A 21,540-nucleotide genomic window follows, 5' to 3' on the forward strand; every position below is an offset into this window, starting at 1 on the left:
GTTATGCTGAGCAGTTGTTACCAGCTCATCAGAGTGCTGCCTGCATATGCATTAGTAAATTCCTTTTCTGCAGTTATTTACAGTTAATAACTTAAACTGAAAAGCAGCACATACCCTAGTAAGTCATGTCTGGCATATACTCCCACAGCATTTCAATAAAACAGCATTGACCAAAAACAAAAAAAATCCTGAATAAAAAAGTGTGACTAAGTGGGTTGTGTCTCCCTGTTTGAAAGAAGGTGCCACTTCACCAGTCATAATAGTTGCAACGGATTAAATGCTACACCTGCATTAGAACTCACTAATGAAAAAAAACCCTAACACAATATCAAAGGAAAATCTTCAGTGATATGAGAAGGTAGTCCTGAAGCTCAGGCTCATCAGATCAGATCAATGATCAGGTCAATGACGGCAGCCTTTAGCTGCCTCCTTTGCAGCTGACGGGAATAATCAGCCAGAAGAAGAAGGAATAAAAATGCTGAAAACTGAAACAAAAACTCAGGAACTCGGGTGGGGTGGGAGAAGGAACGTGTAGATCCCAATCTGGTAAGCACTTCAGTATGTACCTTACTTTAGTGGGATAATCGTGCCTGAAGACAAGCTGAGATCTAAATGATGCATCAGCACTTTGGCACTACGCAAGCGAATGGCATGGGGAAGGCACCACTTGTTCTTGTTCCAGCAGCCCTGTGGTACTCCATGGGACTGCAGGTGCCCAGACTGTGACAGGATCCCATGGCAATAATAAACTCTGTAAAACACTACAGTCCAAGGAAATACTTAACGAGAAAATACCAAAACCCAGTCTTCTGAGTTGGTTGCAGTCTGCTCAAAAGCTTGTTGACATTTGTAAATACCTTAGTTGTGTAGGTGAAGGATAAATAACACCTCTAGTATCTTCTGGAAAGGTTATCCCCCACGTCTTTGATGGAATTTCAATTTTATTCTGAGAAGATATGCAGTAAGAGCTTATTTCAAAGACAGAGAGTTAGTCTTTAGATCCAAAAAGAAAGGGCTGCTAAACTCACCTGTATTTAAAGACCGCAAGCGAGCAAGATGTGGAATAGGTTATTTAACAGGTATCCAGCCCTTCCTCTAGAAATACTGCACACCCAATCATTTGACATTTACTGGTAGGGACTACGAGTCAATGGCAACACAAACCCACAGCAGGGATCATTGGTAGAAGGCAAAACTTTTATTAAATGAACCTGTGTTACAAGTTAACATTTGCAGCTGCCTGAGAGATGGGGAATCGTATGGCAGCTATAGGAGCAGTAGCGGCATACGCAAATTTGTCCTGGATACTGTGGAAAGCCAGGCAGTTCTGTAATAACAATTACTTTTAACTTGTCCTAATCATGAAAATCAGTTGTATAGGATGTGCCTATTACTTGTTGCCCCGGAGCATTCTAACAGTCATTGCACCAAAGGAGAGCCTACATCAGACAGAATTGCCATCAAGGTATCAATCTGTTCCATACCAAACAGCAAAAATCTCACTACTGTATCATCCGGTCAGGAAAAAAAAAAACAGTCATTTAATAACTATGCCAGACACGTCGACTATCAAGGGGTTGTGTGTCACTTAAGAGCCTTTGTCACCTGGTTTCTTCTTGCTTGTTTTCTCTATCATTGTTTCCACTATCATTGCTGTCTCTTCATACGTCTGTATTCTGTCATCTGAAAACTTCTCAATTGACTCTACCACTTCCACCTTCTCATAACTCATGGAGCCAGGCAAGCCTGTTTCCCTGAACAGAAGGCCCTGCTTATCTTCTCGTTCATATTCTTCTCGAATGACTCCTGGCTCTGTTGGGCTTATCAGACCAGGGGAAGGAACTGTCTCAGGCTCAGAGATGTCTGGATACCTTGTGATTTGCTCAATTTTTCCTCTTGCTTTTTTGTCCCATTCAAGCATGTACTCTTTCTCTTCCTCTTTCTGTTTATCTTGGAATTCATACTCTCCCCTCCTTTCACAGATATCCCCTTTCTCTTTTTCTGATGGTTCAGCAGGTTCTGGCAGCTCTGGTATGGGCTCCACTTCACCTCCATTCATCACCTTCCCATTGCTGTTGGAAACTGTGATCCCTGCCCCAGATGGGATAGAAGGGGCCAAGATGCAAGGTTCTTCATAGCGTTCCTCCCCTGTTACCAGCACATAACGCCCTTTGGGTTGGGCATCAGGTTTAGGCTCTGGTCTCTTGTAGACTCTTATTTTCTCCCTCACAATGTTACACAGTTTATCGAAGGCTTTACTTATCTTGGCTCCATCAGGTACGTCCTCTGGACCCATTTCTTTTTCATCAAGTTCTAATCCTTCCTGCTCAGGTTCACATGTGACTGAGCCTTCGTGCCTATACTCCAGCTGATCTTGGTCAAAACCTTCCAGAGTTCTTTCGTACATTCTTTCAGGTGAGAGACCATCGGTTATGTCTTTAGACATCAGCTCCTTTTTCCTGGCAATTTTCTTTGTCAAGGCTTTTTGTCTGGCCTTTACGCTGGCAATGTCTTGCATGGCCTGGGTAATATCTAGGGAAAAATTGAAACAAAACAAACAGTGCTAAACACAGTCACTGCAAATGCTAGAGCTGTGTCTCTGCCTCTCTGTTGCATGTGGAGATCTGAACACAGCAGCAAACGTGAGCACAGCTTCCGTCAACACATTAAACACCTTCTTCTCTAGCATGGGTCCATTGGCCAAGTAGCCATTTTTCACCTGAGGTCACCACTGCCATCCAAAATGTGAGGACAGGACAACTGCATGTGAGAGAGGCAGCTGCACAAAATGTTCACCTACCAGGCCTGCATTAATGCTGAGCAGGAGAGTTCAGTTGGGCTCAGCACCTTCTTCCCAGGCGTGGTGACAGGGTTTGGCACTGTTAACTAGACAAGCAAACTCATCAAGGCAGAAACAGAAGCCATGTTCCTAAAGTTAGAGGCATGGCCTGGCAGTGTGACTAAGTGGAAATAGCTTGCCTGGCTTTTACAGCTTCTGATAGGTTTTAGGGAGCCCTTAAAAAAGCCCTATTTAAAACCAACCAGCTGAGTTCAGGGTTGGATCCAGGCCTGTCAAGAAAGGTGAGTGTTATCACAAGCTCTCCCAGCACTTCTTAGGCTTATTAGGGGGCTGTCTCGCCTTTGTGTCCCAGGCAGGCTAAAAGTGAGGCAGGCACCTCCTATCACAGCAATTTTGGGTACAGGCAGATGCAGGGAGTGCGAGCAGCCGGTGTGCACAGAGCTAAGCATTCACCCAGCCAGGGGTACAGTCCTGAGGAGCAACACTTTGGCATCCCTTGAACATTGACATTGGACTCTAGACCCGCACAGAGGGAAGCACTGCCTGCAGGCTGTATTTCTGATTTCCCCGGCAGTCAGTAACCACAGAGCCCACGGCAGCTCAACAGCAGCAGCAGGAGCATGGTCAGGTTACTGATTTCCGTGGCGTGAACAGCTAGAGCAGAGGAAAGAGGTGCTGGCACTGGGAATTACGGGAACAAGGGGACAGGCAGATAATAGTATGCTTTCCCACAGGCAGCTGTTTGGTCGCAGGTCCGGTAATGCACATAAAATGACCTGTTCACCTTTCAGGTGTGATTAGAGACAGGCTGAATTCTGAACAGGTATAAAACAACACTTTGCAGGACAAAAGTTATTTACAGCTGCTGAGGATTTGGCCTCAGGTATTACAGACCCATTTCATAGAAAACTGCTACTCTTCACAGAGCGGTTAGGAAAACTACAGATGCACTCAAAAAGACAGTCAATTGACATTTTATTTCTGTTCTAAGGGCAGTTGTTAGTAAAAACACAGTAAGCCTTGGATTTAAGCTATAGTAGGTCAAGCCATATGTTAGTACCTACAGCACCTTTCTATGAACCAACTCCCCTCTTTGTTAAGAGCAGCCTCACTATTTTAAGCCTGGCCATTTCCTTGACACCAGGTTTACAAGCATCCTAGTTCTAACAAGCAATCATAAATGTGGAGGAAACACCATTCAGAGGAAACCAGGCCATGGCACATAAAAAAGCCCAAAAAAAGTGTCTTCTGTCTGCCTGCAACACCCAGCATGTCCTGATGCTCTTTTCACGTAACTAAAGAGCAGGCCAATGACTCGCAACAACTTAGCACAAAACACCCAGATCTTTCCATACTTTCAGGTGCCTTCTGACTTTGCTCTATTGATTGACTTAAATCATAAATTGTAAAAATAAGCAAAGAAACTCAATTTCTTGTGGTTTTGGCCTTTGACAACTTGTCCCAAAGCCATCTGAAGTAAACTGAAATAGCTGCCTTTAGTCAGCAAGCCTGGAGTCAGGCTGTTACGGCTGGTGTTCGTGTGGAAGACAAACGGAAAACCATCTTAAAATAACAATGATGCTGCTCTTGACAGACACAGGAAGACATGTCACAGGTTTACCTCTTCCCCTCGAAGCCTGAGGCTGGACAGGTCTATAGATCTGCGTGAAGAGTGTGACTGGCGTTCCTGCTATAGCAGAGTTTAACCTGCCGGAGAAGACGCGCATCGGTCAGACCTCTGCCCTTCATTTCCATCAAGAGCAAGTGAAATTGTGTGAAATGAAGCATGGATGTTAAAGAAATGTATTTCTTGTGGTAAGGAGTAAAGGAGAATGATGGGAATCTGTTTCTTCTCTGGGTAAAAGCAACACAGCCACAGCACCTTCACAGGAGTTAGGCTGGTTCCCACAAGCAGGAGACATGGGATGCTCCATAAGGCAAAGTACATGAGTAATTAAAACACATAGCAAAAGGTTTGTAATTTAGCACTACACTGTAAAAGGATGGGAAGATTTTTTTTGATGGGCAAATAGTTAACCCATGCCTACTGGGAGCCAACAAGAGCTGTAAATGCTGGCTGGTAAAATATGAAATTTCATAGCCATTACAATGTTATCTGAATATGCCTGACTTCAGAAGGGCAAGAAGAAAACTGAGCAGTCTTCCTTGGAAAATATTTAAGGAGTCAAAGATATTAAGGGTTAAAAATTGAAACCAAGAGGCTGGCCTATATGCCAAACAGTTATTATATCCATGGCCTTTCCACCCTGCTCTGCCAGAACCTGAGATATTTTAGTCTCTAGGAAGAATATATACACTGTGTAGATGTTCAAGAGATACACATTTTAATTTTTTTGTCCTGAGAATTTCCCTGATTGCATACTCCTAACCAAAATGCAGTGTCCAAAACGAAACATTGAAAATTGATGAAATAGCTGTTCCCCACATGTGAGACTGACTCTTAGTGAGTGTCCTTCCCCTGCATCTTCTGGACAATCCAGAGCAGCAGTTTGGATGCTCAGGGATCTGGCCCTGCTGCATCTGCCTGCACAGGCGGCACTGGGCGCTCCTTTTCTCGTCTGAGGCTTATGGTCGACATTAGAGGGAGCCAGTGCTCCTCTGTAGGTTTAAACACCACCGAAATTCCTGAAAATTTCTTGTAGTCTACCTTTTTTTCCTTCTTGCCCGAAGAATTGGTTTGCTGGGATGAGTGTTTTGCCTCATCTTGAGCCCCGTGAAATTAACCTCCCTGTAACAGCCCAGCAAGCTTCGCTAACACCTATACTGCGGAGAGGGCATTCAAATTGCTTCGGTACACTTCTGACCTCTCTGCACTGGCATCAGGACAGTGTATGGAAAGGGGACTGTATGGCAACGAGAAACTTAAAATGGTTCTGACCCTTTCCTTGGAAGAGGCTTGACCAGATGTTGTTTCTATTTAGATTCCTGGAAATCTACCAGTGAAAGGTGTGAAATGGCTATAGCCTTAGGTGGATCAAGTGCCTTTAAACATACAATTTTGGATGGAGATAAAAAAGATTACTGGCCCCTTTAGGAGAGTCCAGAAATCTAGCCTTACCGGCTCTCCTCATTCTCGATGATACGCTTGTACCGTTCCAGCTCATTCTCCAGGGACTGCTGGTAGATCACTAGCTGGCGGCAGTCGGTTGTGTACTTCTCCAAGGTCTTCTCAGCCTCCTCAATTCCCTTCCTAAGGTTTTCAATCTGCTCATTGTAAAGCTGAATTTCATCGTCATAACTCTCCTGCGTGTTTTTAATCGCTTGCTCCAGCATGGTTGTCTGGTAAACAAAATTGGTGGGTGAAATAAGCAGCTCTGAAGCATTCAGCATCTCTGTATTTCAAGGTAATTAAAGGCAAGACATGTCTTATTATGATGTGTGAGGCTGCACTGCTGAAACACAGCAGCAGATTCACTGCATTTGTTTTTTCATTCAAAACCAATAAGTTTTCCTCCTCACCCTCCTTATCTATTCCAAGACTTCTGCTCCATAATAAGCCTGACGAGATCGGCGTGAATTAGGGGAACAGCTTTGGCACAGCAGGCAGTGTCTTCCGAGGAGAGCTTCCTTTTGAAATCAGTTCCTCGGCTTTTTTACTTTAGCAATAAAAATAACTGCTGTGCAGTAAGGCTTCAACACCCGTCATTTGAGTGCGCTTCAACCAGGAGGTGGCGATGAGTCCCTTGCAAAAAGGGCAGGAGTTACAGGTGGGATATTTAGCAGTGTAATTCTGCCCTCACTTTCTTCTGCTACTTTTGCTATTTATGCTATTTCCTTTATCACTTAGGATTTTTTTTTCTTTTTCAAACAGCTTTTAAAGAAATGCACTCACAAAAAGATAATGGGGCAAAAACTGACTAATGGGTTCTTAAATAATTGATTTATTTCTATATGTTACAGACAAGACTTTCAAAAACCTTTTAAGAACCTAAATATAGGAGCTAAATCCCTTGGTATTAGTTTGGTTATATTGCAGTGTACCCATGGACCAAGACCCCACAGACCCCTTTGGTGTCCAGTGCTGATGAAGTGGGCTCAACAACCTCTCATTGACATGGTTATTAAGTCCAGGACTAGAAAAGTACAGGGCTTCAGGTCACCTCAGTCACCAGCTCCAGCCTTCACAAGTAACCATGTCATCAGCCTCCACTCATAAATTTATTTCATTTTTTAAATCTCAAGGCATGAGAATGGATGTAATAGTAAACTTTAAATAGGATATGAAGGTTCCGCTTTGAAAGCAGCACAATTGCTTCCCCAGGGAGTGCCTCTCTCCATCTGCCATCAAAATGTTGATTTTCTCCTCTTTTTCTGTATTGATTCATTATCTTACTTGTTACAATATTGATTCTTGCCCTTCCCAGAACACATCTGTCCTTTCCATCAAAGCATCAGACAAGAAAGAGACCAAGGAAAAGACCTGGGAGTAGCACTGTCCCCGAGTGCCCTAGTAAGAGAAGTTACACTCGGGAAGTTAAAAGCTGCTGCTCTGTCTGTACAGAAGAGTCAAAAATTCCACCAAAAGGTGTTTTATGGCATTATAGCACTCCACTTGCACTAGATGGACAACTCAAGGTGCAAAGAAAGCTGTATTTGCGGGGCACAAGGTGGTCATTCTCCATCCCTATCCACTAAGAATCATTCATTCAGCTGCATGGAGCTAAATCTGCTACTGGCAATTGTTCAGATCTGCTTTCTATTCACTGTAGCCTCTAGCTGCTCCTCCATTTCCTGCCGTCCTCATCCCTGCACTGCACGCTCACTTGGAGACATTGGCTGAAAGAATAAAGTTGATTTACAGCCAGTTTGGCTGGGAAATGTGGAGGACCAGAAAATGAAAGTCTCAGCCAGTCATTTTCTGCAAATCAAGAATTGGCAAAAATAGATGGATTTGGTGCTAGTAGTGTCTAAGCACAGGAGTGGTGTTGACTTAGTGCTTAGTAGTGATAAGGATGCACACAGAATGCCAAATGTAGCTCAATATCTATTTCAGTTTTGACCAAGTCTGTCCAGTCCTTCTCATAGCAACCTCAGCATTAGACATGGCACCGATAGAAAGGACTGAGAAGAGCCCTAAGGTTCTCCTATCTTTTTTCATGGACCCAATTTCCAACTTTGTCCAGCAAGCAAGGAAGACCAGCTGGTGACTTTCCAATCCATGACATCCTGCTGACTATCTTGCAGGAATTCAGTTACAAAGTGGAATCCTTCTCCCTTTACTCCAATAGGCAAGGACAGCTTCATTGTGGTTATGATACTTACAGCCCTCCCTGGCCATCTTAAACCTAATGATTTGAGCCACCGAGAGAAAGGGAATGAAACAGCTGAAAAAAAAAGGGTGGAAAATAAAAAGAAAGCACATCTCCAAGTCTCCAAGTCAACCAAATTCACAAGACCCCATGCCTATAAAAAAGAACAAAGCTCATGAGCATTTTAGTTGTGTTTATGGCTAGTTATGGCAATACCTCTGTCTGCAGTTTGTATTTCTGTGCCTGTAGCTGGCAGAGGATGCTCTTGTATTCCTCCAGCTGGCTCTGCAGAACAGGGATCCTCCTCTCCGCTATCAGTTTTTCCTGGATGGAAGAAAATATGTGTACAGAAAAATATGTTTCACTCTTTTTAGAAGAGCCCAAAGGAATTCTACTACTGGAAGTAAACTGTAAAGACAAATAGAAAATGACAAAACACAAATAAAAACATGGGTATTGAAACTCAAGAAAACCCCCTGTGTCATAGCTTTAAGAATAAAAAGTTGTCAGATGGCAGGACTGCAGGAGTACAGCTGAAGTTAGATGCTGTAGATTAGGCCGTTCATATCTTCTTCCACCTAATAAACCTTCTTCGTATAGCCACTCATATCAGTAGGAATCACCAAGTTTTTATCTAGTCTATAGCAATTTATTTGATTTACAGTTTTTCACCACATCTCACCCCTTCAGGACAAGATTTACTCTCTCTGTAAATATCTATATATTGTGCCAGCTCGTTCTCAGATAGGAAGCACAAATACTTCAATTACCTTTCAACTACTTATTTTGGGGGCTAATTCACGTGCTGGAGTACACCTGACTAATGCAATCTTTCTTCTCCTGATCAATTCAGCTTTGCAAAGCTACAGTTAGCTTTTTCTCTCATACTCAGAATTCAGTACTCACACAGAGCTGTTGCAGTTTTCATCTAGCCTTGGAGTGCAAGTTAGAGAATCTGATGTGCTTGAGGAGCAAACATTGTCTCTTTCTTAATTAGAGTAGCATGTATTTACCGACAGCAATAGTTACCTCGCATATGCCAGTGGTTATAGGGGACACGCGAGGGGTTGTCTGGATGATCTGCTGCAAAACGCTGACATAGGTCTGGATTTCCATAAGGTTCTGTGGTGAAGTAAAAAACATTTTCATTAGAAAATGCCATAGCAAGTTTTGCCCTTCAATGTGCTCCACTTCTGAGGTTTATTCCTAGATATTTACTTGTTTCAGCATTTAAAAGTCCAGTTCAGTTCATGTTCAGACTTAGTTTCAGAATATGGTTGTAGACATGATTTTGAGTGCATGTATGCTAAAAGTTTCATCATGCTGAAGGTGTGTTACAGCCATTTAGCTAAGTGACCATACAATTCACAGTCTTAATTAAAAGTTTTGTGATTTGTGATGTCACAGGAGATTATCAAAATGAGGACAACAAATACCTTTGCCTGTGGTGCAAGAAAGAGAGCAGCCTCTTTCAAGAGCAGCAAAGATGGGACAGTGACCTGATACCAAGCCTTACAGCTCTCCCAAGAAAGAGAAGAAGGCTGCATGTCTTAGTTGTCTGCAGTGTAATCATGCTGCCACAGGCTTATTTCTGCTGATTAGCTGGAATGCTCTGGCCCAGAAAATTTGGAATCCCCATCTGATGAAAGCAATAGATTCTTAGCATGAAATAGAAGACAGCCGGACCAGTATGTTGTGTTGAATCATGGCAACAGGTCAACAAACTCAATACACTGCAACAGGTGTAGGCATTGGACGTTGAGGAATTCAATATGGATGCTTGCAGCTATCCAGCTGTTGGGCTTGACCTCCACACCACAGCTTTTGTGCCCACTGAATGTACATAGTGTTGTATTTACCCACCAAAATACAAACAAGATTTCTTTAAATTGCCACTGGGACAGATCACGGGAAAAGGGCAAATCTTCAAACATGTCCCTAGAAGGAAGATCTAAAGTGATGGCAAATTCAGCCTGTTACCTTCTTGTATCTGTCCTTTGTGGCATTTATGTCATCCTGCAGGAACTGGGACTCAATCTGCAGCTCCAGGTTGCACAGCAATGCTTCATCAGCTTCCTGCAACGCAGAGACATGTGGCGTGGTCAGTATGTATGGCTGGAATGCCAAAAGCCCAGCAGCCACTTAGCAATAACGTGAGTTTTTTTACATGCATAACAGCCTCCATGAAGCATTAAAGTGTACCAGAAGAAATAAAAGTATTATAAAATCAGGAAAAAAACAGGCACCTTATTCATAATGTTCTCCTATTGTACATGCTGCATTTCCACAAAAATATCATTTATGATATAGTTTGGCACTGACATTGTCAAAATATGTTTACCATATGCTTTATGAGTCCTAGGAGCCACCTAATAGATTCTATGAAATAACAGTCTTTGATGCTAAAACTTGCAATGGTGCAGGCTAAGGTACTGATTTCTCTGGTGTTTATGGCAGGACCCGAGGTATCCTGGCACCTTTTCAAAATCCCCAGCAAAGAATCCCCTATAAAAAGAACAGGATTTTTTTCACTCCTTTAGATGTGTTCTGAAATATCACAAATGTTTATCAGATTTAGAGACATTTCTCGAAATAAAAATGAAAGATGAGCAAATCCAGAAAAAGTCAGTTTGCTGCAGAAGTTTCTAATATATTGATGGTTGTGAGGATGAAAGTATATAATGTCCAATTACTTCAGGGAAAAAGGCATAGGACTATCAGTCATGATCTCAAAGTACATAGGTATGAGTGGCACTGGTATTTAAATCCAGTGAAATCTCTATTTTTGTTCAAAGGTCTAATTTAGATACTATTAGATATTATTTAGAATATTATATTATATTATATTATATTATATTATATTATATTATAACCTGAATAAAGAATAATGCCTTCTTGGTCAGGTTTATCATTAACTAATACTGTAAAACATTGCTTTTGAGAAAGTATCTTGAAAATTGTCAACTGAATTCTCCTCATAGCTATACAAAACTGGTAAGTCCCTCCCCCAGTTTGTCATTTGTCTCAAGAAAGTCTTGATTTCTGCATTTAACCTAAAGTGTAAGGAAAAAACAAATTTAACACTGCCCCTTTTAAATTACCTGTGTGCCATTACTAGCTATAAATATGTTTCGCTGTGTGGATCATGAGTTGCAAATAAAAGACTGAAATCTATGGATGCAGCATATGACTGGTAGAAGGAGATTTTTCTTTTTGCACGTGCCACAGCATGTGCTATTCCAAAAATGTGTAGATGTTAGCTGTCTCATTATGTGGCTGAGCCTCCCAGCCAGAGACCTCTCCAGAGGTCTCTCTGCTTTGTGGGACAGCAGCTGATGCAGACACATCCAGACCAGCACATTCAGAGCCAGTCATCAGGAATGCCGACTGCTTTTCTGCGCTCCTCTGCCTTCCTATTGAAAGGAAGATCAACAGGACAATGGTCACGTTGGGAGATTTTGAGAGGGAGCCAAAAAAAGTCCCCAGATAATACTAATAAGCAAATATTTCTGCATATAATAAGCAAAAACATCATTTGGCTTTCCAATTGTTCCTTCAGAGGGGAAAAATACTTTAGCGTTTATTCCCTGCTTTCAAACAGACCAGCTACATTGCTGCTGTAGATCAGAACAATGCAATGCCTACACATTTTCTTCTGAACTTTGCAATATTTGCTTTTTCACATTTTTTTCCAAATAAACCATTTAGGTTTAGGTGCTCATTATGGGACATTGATCCCAGTATTTTCATATACCTTGAGAAAATCCCTTAGATCTCATCAGAACCACTGTTCACTGATTTACCAGATTGATTCTCTATCTGTCCAAAAGGGTTTCAGGCTATGTCTTGGGCACCATACAGAAAATCAACTGTGTTCTCTCCAGCATTTTGTGCCCTGTTGCAAGGAGCTCCTGTGGCCAGGGTCAGCCCAGAAGCAGCCTGGAATAGAAACAGCCCCTGTAGCTCACTGTGCCCGTGGCTGTTGAATCAATTTGCTTTTCTTTAGCTGCAGATTGGCTCAGAGGAACCATGAAGACAGGCAAACTGGCTCCAGCCACACCTTACAAAATATTTGCTTCCACAAACATTTTTTCAGAGCTTGCAGGATGCTCAAGAGCCCTGCTAGCACACTGAAAAACAGCCCTGACGCAGGATATGCAGAGCTCCTTGAACACAGAAATGCTAAACCAAATTTTTTTTTTAATAAAATGCATATCACTGAGATGGCAGTGCTCAACCAGAACAGCTCTTGCCATTTGTAGTAGGGAAATAAAAAAAATCTCAATGTAATTCACCCATAACTCTTTCCCTACACAGAAGATGAAGGATAAGCTGTGAAAAATAGAACTGGGGAAAGTCACAATATAACTTTCCTTGCTTAGGTGAAAGCTAGTAGCAAGAGAGGATGAATCAGGCCTTCTCAGCTTCACACACCTGGTTTGGAAACTTCCCAAATATTTTAGTAAATGTCTATCTTTTTTCTAAGCATTATTATTATTATTATTATTATTATTATTATTACATATTGTTATAGTTAATTATTATATTTAATAATGATGATGATGATGATAATAATAATAATAATTCCTATACCTGCAAGTGAAACAAAAGAGATGGATTTCAATGGTTCATCCTTCTGCAAGCTTCATATTAATAATAATTCTCATCTATGGTATTAGTGCACGAAAGTGCAGCTCAATGTAAACAGTCCTCGTGTTTCACCGTGAAAGGAACAAATTACAGGGGGTTATGGCTTCTCTTTTATTTGGAAATCTAATGGGAAGCTGAGGGCCTGTCCTGGGAAGGGCTAATCATATCCTACAAGTAGCTTTGAGACCCACCAGACCTCAAGACTTGGACATAATCAGCATGTTCTGTTGCTGTTATGTAAGTTCTAAATATATTTTAGTACAGTAGCTGTATTTATTAACAAAGAGGAAGAAGGCATTTAGCAACAAAGAAGTTTTCTCCAGTCATATCCCAGACTCTTACATGTGTGTATGGGCTGCAGTAATAAACGGGCTCTTCCTGCCTCTGTGTGTAAACTCCAATTCACTCAGAGAGAAATTGTCTTCCAAGTTAAAAAAAAAAAAATGTGTGTTAAAAGAGTTGAAAATAGTTTTTAAAGGCATCTCAACATGTGCCAGATCTTCAGCAAGTGTGGATTTACAAAGTTTGCATTAGATGTGGAAGAAGTAACAAGTATGTCAGCCCCAGGTCCCAGAATGACTGCAGGAGCCATTTGCTGATGCTCTGAAAGGAATGTTCTGCAGTAGATCCTCCTAGGTCTTGGTCCTACTGAAAAATTAATGAAGTCCTGAGCACAGCTAAGGCTGTGGGCTGTGGACAGCATGTTTTGCATGACCAAAATCAGCAGGACCGTATGAACCAGGGCGCTACATGGTTCATGTACATAGCTACATGGCGCTACCTCGGCATACACACATGCCGAGGCTAAGCTGTCTGCACAAGGGAGGGCGATGAAGGGGAAGAACTTTTCGTCAGTGCATAATAACAAGAAAAGTCTTGCTCTGACATTTTAACTTCCCATTGCTTCTTCAAAGCAGCCTGTTGTAGTAAATCAAACCATAGAAAAAAGATTATAAAGACCTTTTCCATTTTTCCAGGCTTACCTTATTAAGGCGTTCAAGGGTTTCTTTTAGCTTCTGCTGATATTCCCGTTCATTCCTATACCTGCAAGTAGAAGAAAAGAGATTAATTTCAATGGTTCACCCTTCTGCAAGCAGTATTTTCATCTGCACTATCATATGCAATATACGCTTTACACAGCAGAATACAAATCTTGAAACAGCCCAAAAGATTTATTTATGTATTAGCATTAATTTTTATTTTCTCCGAGGTGCTGGGAGTAATGCCAGAATTGACGAACTTCTTGTCCTCAATTTATGTAGAAGAAAACAATGGAATGCCACATATTTGCCATCCCTTTTTCATAGAAAGCCCAAGAATAGGTTATTTACAATAAAAGCACATTCAATTGGCCTTGGACTATAGTGAGAGCCATTCATCAGCAGTTACTATGTGAGTATTTGCTACACTGCACATTAGCATTTCATTACATTGTACCGGTTTTCTGTTCTACCTGATATTGTTCAATAAGCATTTTCATGACAGACACATTAAACACGAAGGCTGCAATTTCTCATATTGACTGTGTGTGAATAATGTGGTACTAGGATGCATTGATGGATCAAGCTTTATGTCCTCTTTCATAGCAATTCATATTTTAGCTTGGTCAAAATCACATGAGTCTTAGTAAAGACTGCATTTATCCAACTATTCTCATGCATTTATAAAATGTCCACATGCGCATAATGTGCATGGTCCTGTACTGGGTGAGCAATGGATGTACATTTTGTTTATCTTCTATTTGAGGAAATGGCACATATTCTTTAAGAATTAGGGCTCTGTATTTGTACTCTAGATAGAATTATCTTCTAGAAAACCCTCTTGGCTACGGAATACAAAGCTTCCTATTTTTTTATTATTGTTGTTTATTCTTTTCCCTAAGTAAACTGTACATAAAATATTAAATAGTAGGTATGGTTTAATGACATCTCAATATAAAGAAAAAACAACAACCAAACTCTTAATGACATCTCAGTATAAAGAAAAAACAACAACCAAACTCAAACCAGCCAGAACCATCTTATAACACAAGGCAATGAGACTTTGCCATCAGTACCGAACAGGTGATTAATCAAACAACAGTATTGTCAGTGCCAAAATACATAAACACAATCTATTCCTGTTTATTCCTTTGCTTTCCCTAAAATAATAGAGATATAGTGATATAAAAAGCTGACATTTTCTTACTTTCTACCAGAAGTCCTCGTGGTGAGTGATAAATCAACTCTGGTGGTGAATGCCTTTCACGTGCAGTAGGATCAATGGGCATCAACACAAGTATGAATGTGGCTGTAATTCAGAATTGAACATAGACCCTCGCCTGTCTTCTGATGCTGGTAGCATCTAAAGTACTTGCTCTAGTCAACAGGGAACGTGTCAGTTCCTGGACTGAATACATCAAGGATCAGGTTATAATGGTCATGTCAGCTTCAGTTCTTTCATTTTATCTCCTTAAGGATGAACAGGCAATGTTATTCTCACCTCTTTCAACATGTCTTGGAAAGCTGAAGGGGTGGATCACTCATGAGCTGACTAGGACCACAAAGGAAGAATTTGGCAGAACAGAGAAATTGACTCAACTTGGTGTTCAGGTTTCCCATATGGAAATCCCATAACATTAGGTGGTTGGTCACTGGTCTGTTTTCAGTTCTTACCACAAACAACAAATAATCAAGTGAAAATTACGATGTTTTGTTTCATTATGATCCCTACAAATTGCTGGGCCTCCTCAGCTGAAGCATCATTTTCTGACAAAATGAAAACAATGCCTTTTTGCCAAACTCTATTTACACTAGGTTCACTTCCAAGGATACAACCAAGAATACTCAGCTTTAAAAGCAAGACTGCCTTTGTTTCTGTTGTTTATTAAATTGCCCACCTCCAAGGAGTTTTCTATCCATCTTACAAAATTTTTGTGTGCAGGTCGCAATAAACACTTTGTTAGCTCACATAATTTCTGACAACTGAATATGAATGAATCAGAAGGTGGCAGCTTGTGAAATTAAATATACAGCTACAATACAAGGTAGGATTTACACTCCTAATAATATACAAACATCCAATAGAGTCAGCATCTAAAATTCAGCCCTAACGTCATCCATACCTGCTCAAACCTGCCAAGCTGCTAGATCCTTGCTCAAAAATTCTTTCAGTGACTGAAATATTCAGCTACATTTTCCTTCGCTCTCAAATAACTCAAATATCTGCCATGTCACACAGCCATAAATACACCTTGCAGCCTTGAGAGAGTTAGTATTGTGTGATTATCCTTTGAAGGAGGATTGCTTTTAAGTCAAGTTCAATCTACTTCAGAATCTCAGTGCAAAAGGGTTAAAGACTTCTTAGAAATGCTTCAGAGACCTCGAGAAGCCTCTGTGTCTGCTGAAATTTATCTGTGTAAGTTCAATATCTGACAAATCGCAATCCTGTTATGGTTCAACTTGATTTCCATGTTCAAGTAATTAGCTGAATATACTGAAAAGAGGTCAAGCTTTTCCTCTATGGCTGTAGGTCACAAAAAAAAAAACATCTCAGAGCCATGAGGCTCATTTGCTTCTGTTTTTAAAAAAGCCCTTTTCACCTAGTCGAGTAGCTTTAAGAGTGCAATAAACACTTTTACACTGTCTGTAAAAATAGGGAATTAATTATCTTTTGCATAGTAATGGAGGGGGGGCACTGCAGGACTGAAACCATGCAGCTCAGAGCTTTAACTGTTGCATTACCTCACCTCTCTTACACTGGCAGCTCTCTGTTGGGGCACTAGCAGATTTACAGGTTAGGTCCCTTGAGCCCTGCTGCAGCCGAGGCACTGACCTGGTGAGAGCATCGAGTGTGCAGGACGGAAGCCTGCTGGTAGGCTTGTATCTCCACCTGGGAAGCATGGCTCCATCAGCAATATAATTCTCTTTTCCCATCCCCAGGGGACAGACAGGCTGTGCTTGCTCTTAGAAGATGGGGCCAGGGCAAAGCACTTGTTTTTATTTTCAGGCTCTACCTCTGCTGCAGTGCAAGGGCTGGCTCCCCTCCAAAGAGAAAACAGTCACAATACATCCTCAGGACACTCGATGGCCAGATACTCAATTTGCTGTCAAGCCAGTGCTTTTAACATATAGAGAAAAGCTGCTTCTCTGTTGAACCCAACTGAACTCTTCCTGAAATATATGAAACCTCTCAGCTTGCCACACGCCAAGGCCAAATTTTTCAACTAAATTTTCTGCTTTTCAGTTTCCCTGAGACACTGTGCTAGCCTTTTCTCAATAGAAACAGCAGTAATTTGCATGCCAAGGAGTACAAACTGCAGAATGATCTTCCTGCAAGGATGATGGACAGACCAATAATGCTTACGTTTTATACCCTGAAAGCTAGGATGAGCTAGCGAGGGTTGCACTCTGCTGAGTTACGAACACATTACTACCTGTATTATCAAGAAGCTGCTATTGAGTGGCTGACAGCTATAGGGGAAGACCTCAATAGTCTGAGGAGGGGGTGGAGAGCAGGTAGGACCTCTTCACCTGTAGCTGCAAAGCTCTCCCTACCACTAGGGAAGCAGCAGCAGGGCAGAGACAACACTTGCAGACAGGGCTTGAAGACAGCTTTGCCAATGGAGTCCCTACTGCTCTCCAAATTCCAGCTCTTGTGTTTTCCTACTTGTTTTTGTTTACTCTCACAGGTGTTGGGTCTCCACTCTGGCGAACAGATGAGGGGGTGTCAGCTCATCTCAGCATCACCACATGGTGCAGCTTGGAGCACGCTGTGCCAGTTTCTGTCTCTAGTGACTCCTGTATTGCATGCAATACCCACAAGATTAGTAGTGAATTAATTTTAAAAGTAACAATCGATTAGCGAGACTTTTAATTTCTGAAGTTAATTAATTCTGCTCAGCCAAGGGCACCAAAATGTGGATTTCAGCATCTTTCCTGATATCATGGAGAGCAAAATACAGTCCTCTCCCACAGCCAGATGCAACATTGCTGTAATAATGCTGCTCAATAAAATAAGCGTAATTAGCCTTTTTATGAGGTGCATCCAAACAATTCTAAGTGATGTGGGCTTTTTTAACTTCAAGAGAAAGAATTCTCCACTGGTACGGAGTCTGAATTATTCATGTTAATGTGAAAAGCTATGAACGTGACTACAGAGGATTTTAAAATAAATTTTAATGTAAGATCTACTTTTCAATGGTTCATGCACATTTATTTATACAGGCCTGGTAGTTCCAGGCCGTACCATGTTTAAATACAGCTTTAAAAGGTCTCCTCATATAAATGTAGCTTTAAAAGGTTTTCTTATAGATACAAATCTATTTCCCAAGTTATGAACGTGAGTAACAGAACACATTCTAAGAGCTAAAATTCTTTGCATTAGTGAAGGACACAGACATTTGTCAATTAATTGGTACACAGTGATCCACTTTTAAGAGATTTTCTACATCCTAGTGTGCCAAAATGTAGACGCTTTATGTTTCAAATTGAAGAAAGAAACTTGAAAGTTGCTAGTGCAGTGAGAGCATTGCCTGCTCCCAAATAAGCCCAGACCTGGGTAGAAGAGCAGGTCTTCTGCATATTCTGATTTCAGCAGCATGGCAAGGTGCTAACACGGCACAGAAGATTGTTCCTCTCACATTTTGTTTAGAGATCTTTATTTCTAAGTTTAAGTGGAAATCATAGTCATCAGGATGGCTTTGAGCTAGAAACAGAGTGAGAAGGTGTATAGGGTGAGAAGAGTATATGGTGTCAGAGCACTGGCTTTGTTTTAATGCCTGCAAGACAAAACCCAACCAAATTTTTCCAGACACTGATGGAATTTTCATGGCTGTCTTCAGGTTGAATTCAGGACCTCCCAAGAGGGAAAAAAAGAACAAAATTCACTTCTTGATGTAAACTGAAGGCAATTTGGTTAAAAAAGCAGCCACTTCCTTTCCATTGTAATGACCCTACATGTCTTTAGTTTTTAAAGTACAAGGTTGTTGGATTGGACATAGTCACAGTTTACTTTTTATTTTTGTTTAAGGCTGTGACTGAACATCCCAGGACTGTACAACAAGGCATCATCCATTTTTTTCTAAGAATTCACTAACTACCCCTATGACAGATCTAAATCTCACTTAAAAAATCACAGTCCCTTCTCTGGGTGTTTCCCCTCCAGGATTTTCCACATCCTGTATTCTTCCCCACATATTTACAGCTTGTGTAAAGATACTCTAACAAAAAGTAAATTATCTGTGTCAGATTGCTAATCCTGCTGTTGGGGAGCTATGCAGTCAGTTAATCCACAAACTTCTCAGACACAGGATTCCATTAAAAAGTAGCCAGGACAAACTAATTTTTTTCTGGCCAGTTTTTCTAATTTTTTTCTTGCAAGTTGTTGAAATCTGAAAGGGGATTGTGTGTTTTACTGCATGAATTCTTTACCTGCCTGCAATACTCCAGACAGAGATAATGCACTTTTGCCTAGCTACATCATAGCACTGCATGTTTCTATACAGTTTGCACATATTTTTAATTAATATGCAGCTGGACATTTACATACTGAGTTTAGTCCAGATCTCACAGACACTGTGTAATAAAAACATATGAACAGATATCAGAGGCAACGGCTGAATTATAGCATTGGCTCATAGCTAAATTTCCTGATCATAAATATAGTACCGCAAAACTGCCTAATCAGGAGCTTATTACTTGCTGGCACAGAGTCAGGGCATCATGGACATCTGACCATTTCCAGCATTAAAGCCTCAGTGCACCAGGATGGGTTATTTTCCACTGTCAGATAGGAAAGAGAGATCAGGGCTTGGTGTTTCTATAGCTGTGCCATGGCTTACAGTCCCCACGGGCTATTCATGTGGCAGTCTGCTGGATTCAGTTGGAGATGTTATTTTTTTTATTATTATTTATTAGCTAGCTCATTTTCTTGATTCAAATCTCAGGGTGGCCCCAGGAATATCTGTGGCAGCATGGCAGATCAGATGGTGCGTGCAGGGCTGAGGAAGATAGGATAGGGTACTTTAGGACTGTATGGTTGCTGAGAGCAACACATCATTGGACCATGGCCTAAAGACACAGATGGTCTTGACATCAATCATCTTACGTCTGTTTTCTGGATCTTTCTAGTTGAAAAATTATTGAAGACAGGAAAGGAAAATATCATCAGTCTTAAACCTTCTAGTCCAGAGGAGGGGAAAATCACTGGAGGATTAGACTGAAAAATCATGTGGTTTGGACAAGGTCAGAAAAAAAGTCTGTGATGGAAACAAGAGATGAAATCTTGAGGGAAATCTTGTATTTCTGCAGCACCAAGACAGTGCTCCAGATGATTCACTTTCTGCCTCATTAAAAGCTTATTCTAAGCAAAAGCATGCTATATGGAGTTTACCCCTCCTTCTCTGATGGGGAGAATGAAAACTTCTCTTCAGCCTCCATGCTGCTGTCAAATTTTCCTGGGTGAACTAGCCAGATAGCTGTTTAGGGGGAAAAAACTCTGACCAATAAGTAACAGGCAGCCAAGAACCTTTTCTCCTGTGAGTAGTCCTTTTACGAGCAATACTCACCAAGTCTTGTTGTGTAATTAAGCAACATGGCCAAAACTGCTTCTTGCTGAAAGGAAGGGACTGGATGTTTCTGGAGGTACTTCTATGCCTCGGCCACCAAGATTCCTGCTTTTTTTTTATGGTGCCACTGAGGTTAAAGAGGTGAAGTTGGGAAGTCTATTCTTACAGCTATTGCTTTAGTAGCATGAGATGGAAACAGTGGGATGTAAGGAAGAAGAGGGTAATTAGGCAAATTTCAAATACCAGGAAAAAAATAATTTACTTTCTTTTTATCTCATATCTGTAGCGGCTGGCAGAGACTGACCTAAGGGCCTCATAATGCCTACAATTAAGAGATTCTCAGAGATGCTCCGCACATTTCAGGAGATGTATGGTGTCATGTAACTCTGTGCTGTTTAGACACAAGACTTGCTCTGAGCTGTTTGTTTTTTTTTTCAATAATTCCTTCCTTGCAGCTCAAAGCACAATTCTAAAGATAATGAGCAATAGCAACTGACGTGTGCCACAATGGGGACCTGCTATCGTGGAACAGGCAGGGTAATTGTCCTTCTAGTAGCAGTGAGACCATGAAATGCAGAGCTGAAACTCCCTAAGACCTGGCACGTTGCTTTTCACCATGGGCTTACATACCATCCCTAACTACAAGTTTAATGCTTGTGGAGACGCATCACCCATGCATGAGAAGCAGCCACCAAACCCATCCTTACTACAAAGATTAACTATTGACACAATACCACCTACTTTCCTCCATTAACAAGCCTTACTTGTTGCGGTACTCATCGAGCATTCGCTGGGCATCCTTCTCCTCCCGCTCCAGCTTGGCTCGGTCAGATGCCAGCTCCCGCATTCGCTGGCGGTTGAACTCGATCTGCCCGGCGAAAGCCTCGTCTAAGCCCACCAGCTCATCCATGCGCTGGAAGGTGTCTAGCTGCTTGCGCAGGATGGTGTTGCGCTGCTCCAGCACACGCGCCCGGTTGATATAGCTGGCAAAGCGCTCGTTGAGCTCCTGCAGATTTTCCAGGCCCCGGGCTTGAGCCAAACTGTCAAATTCGGGGGAGCTTCGCAGTTCATCGTAGGCATCTGACCGCTCATACTTCTCCTTGCGCACCTCGCGGAGGAAGCTGCTCCTGTACATGGCTTCGGGGAGGCTGTGCGGTGCCGGGGTCCCCTCTTGCGTGCCTGCCTGTCTCTCCAGTTTGGATCTGAATGATGTCTGGGGGGTTTGGGGAGGAAGAACTGAACATAATCACCCCCCCAGATGATTAGGACTTGTC

At 41.6% G+C, this 21,540-nt stretch overlaps 1 protein-coding gene across 1 annotated transcript; it reads right to left on the reverse strand.

Annotated features, from left to right (window-relative positions):
- Positions 1-1,583: 1,583 nt before the first annotated feature.
- BFSP1 (beaded filament structural protein 1) lies at positions 1,584-21,434 on the reverse strand. The gene is made up of 8 exons (XM_054063251.1): positions 21,031-21,434; positions 13,704-13,764; positions 10,051-10,146; positions 9,100-9,192; positions 8,287-8,394; positions 5,880-6,100; positions 4,422-4,507; positions 1,584-2,532 (listed from the first exon to the last, which is right to left on the reverse strand). Exons 1-8 carry the CDS (start codon positions 21,399-21,401, stop codon positions 1,589-1,591), a joined length of 1,980 nt encoding a protein of 659 aa, XP_053919226.1. The 5' UTR covers positions 21,402-21,434; the 3' UTR covers positions 1,584-1,588.
- Positions 21,435-21,540: the final 106 nt, after the last annotated feature.

Source organism: Cuculus canorus, chromosome 3 (assembly GCF_017976375.1).
Source record: "Cuculus canorus isolate bCucCan1 chromosome 3, bCucCan1.pri, whole genome shotgun sequence".
Lineage (NCBI taxonomy): Eukaryota > Metazoa > Chordata > Aves > Cuculiformes > Cuculidae > Cuculus > Cuculus canorus.

What these genes read in the sequence shown, in the direction of transcription:
- BFSP1 (XM_054063251.1), bottom strand. Translation starts at nt 21,401, where the DNA reads ATGTACAGGAGCAGCTTCCTCCGCGAGGTGCGCAAGGAGAAGTATGAG. An exon ending in TAACCACTGGCATATGCGAG is followed by an intron (nt 8,395 to 9,099) that starts GTAACTATTGCT and finishes TCTTCCATCCAG; the next exon opens with GAAAAACTGATAGCGGAGAG. An exon ending in TCAGGCTTCGAGGGGAAGAG is followed by an intron (nt 2,533 to 4,421) that starts GTAAACCTGTGA and finishes ATTTTTCCCTAG; the next exon opens with ATATTACCCAGGCCATGCAA.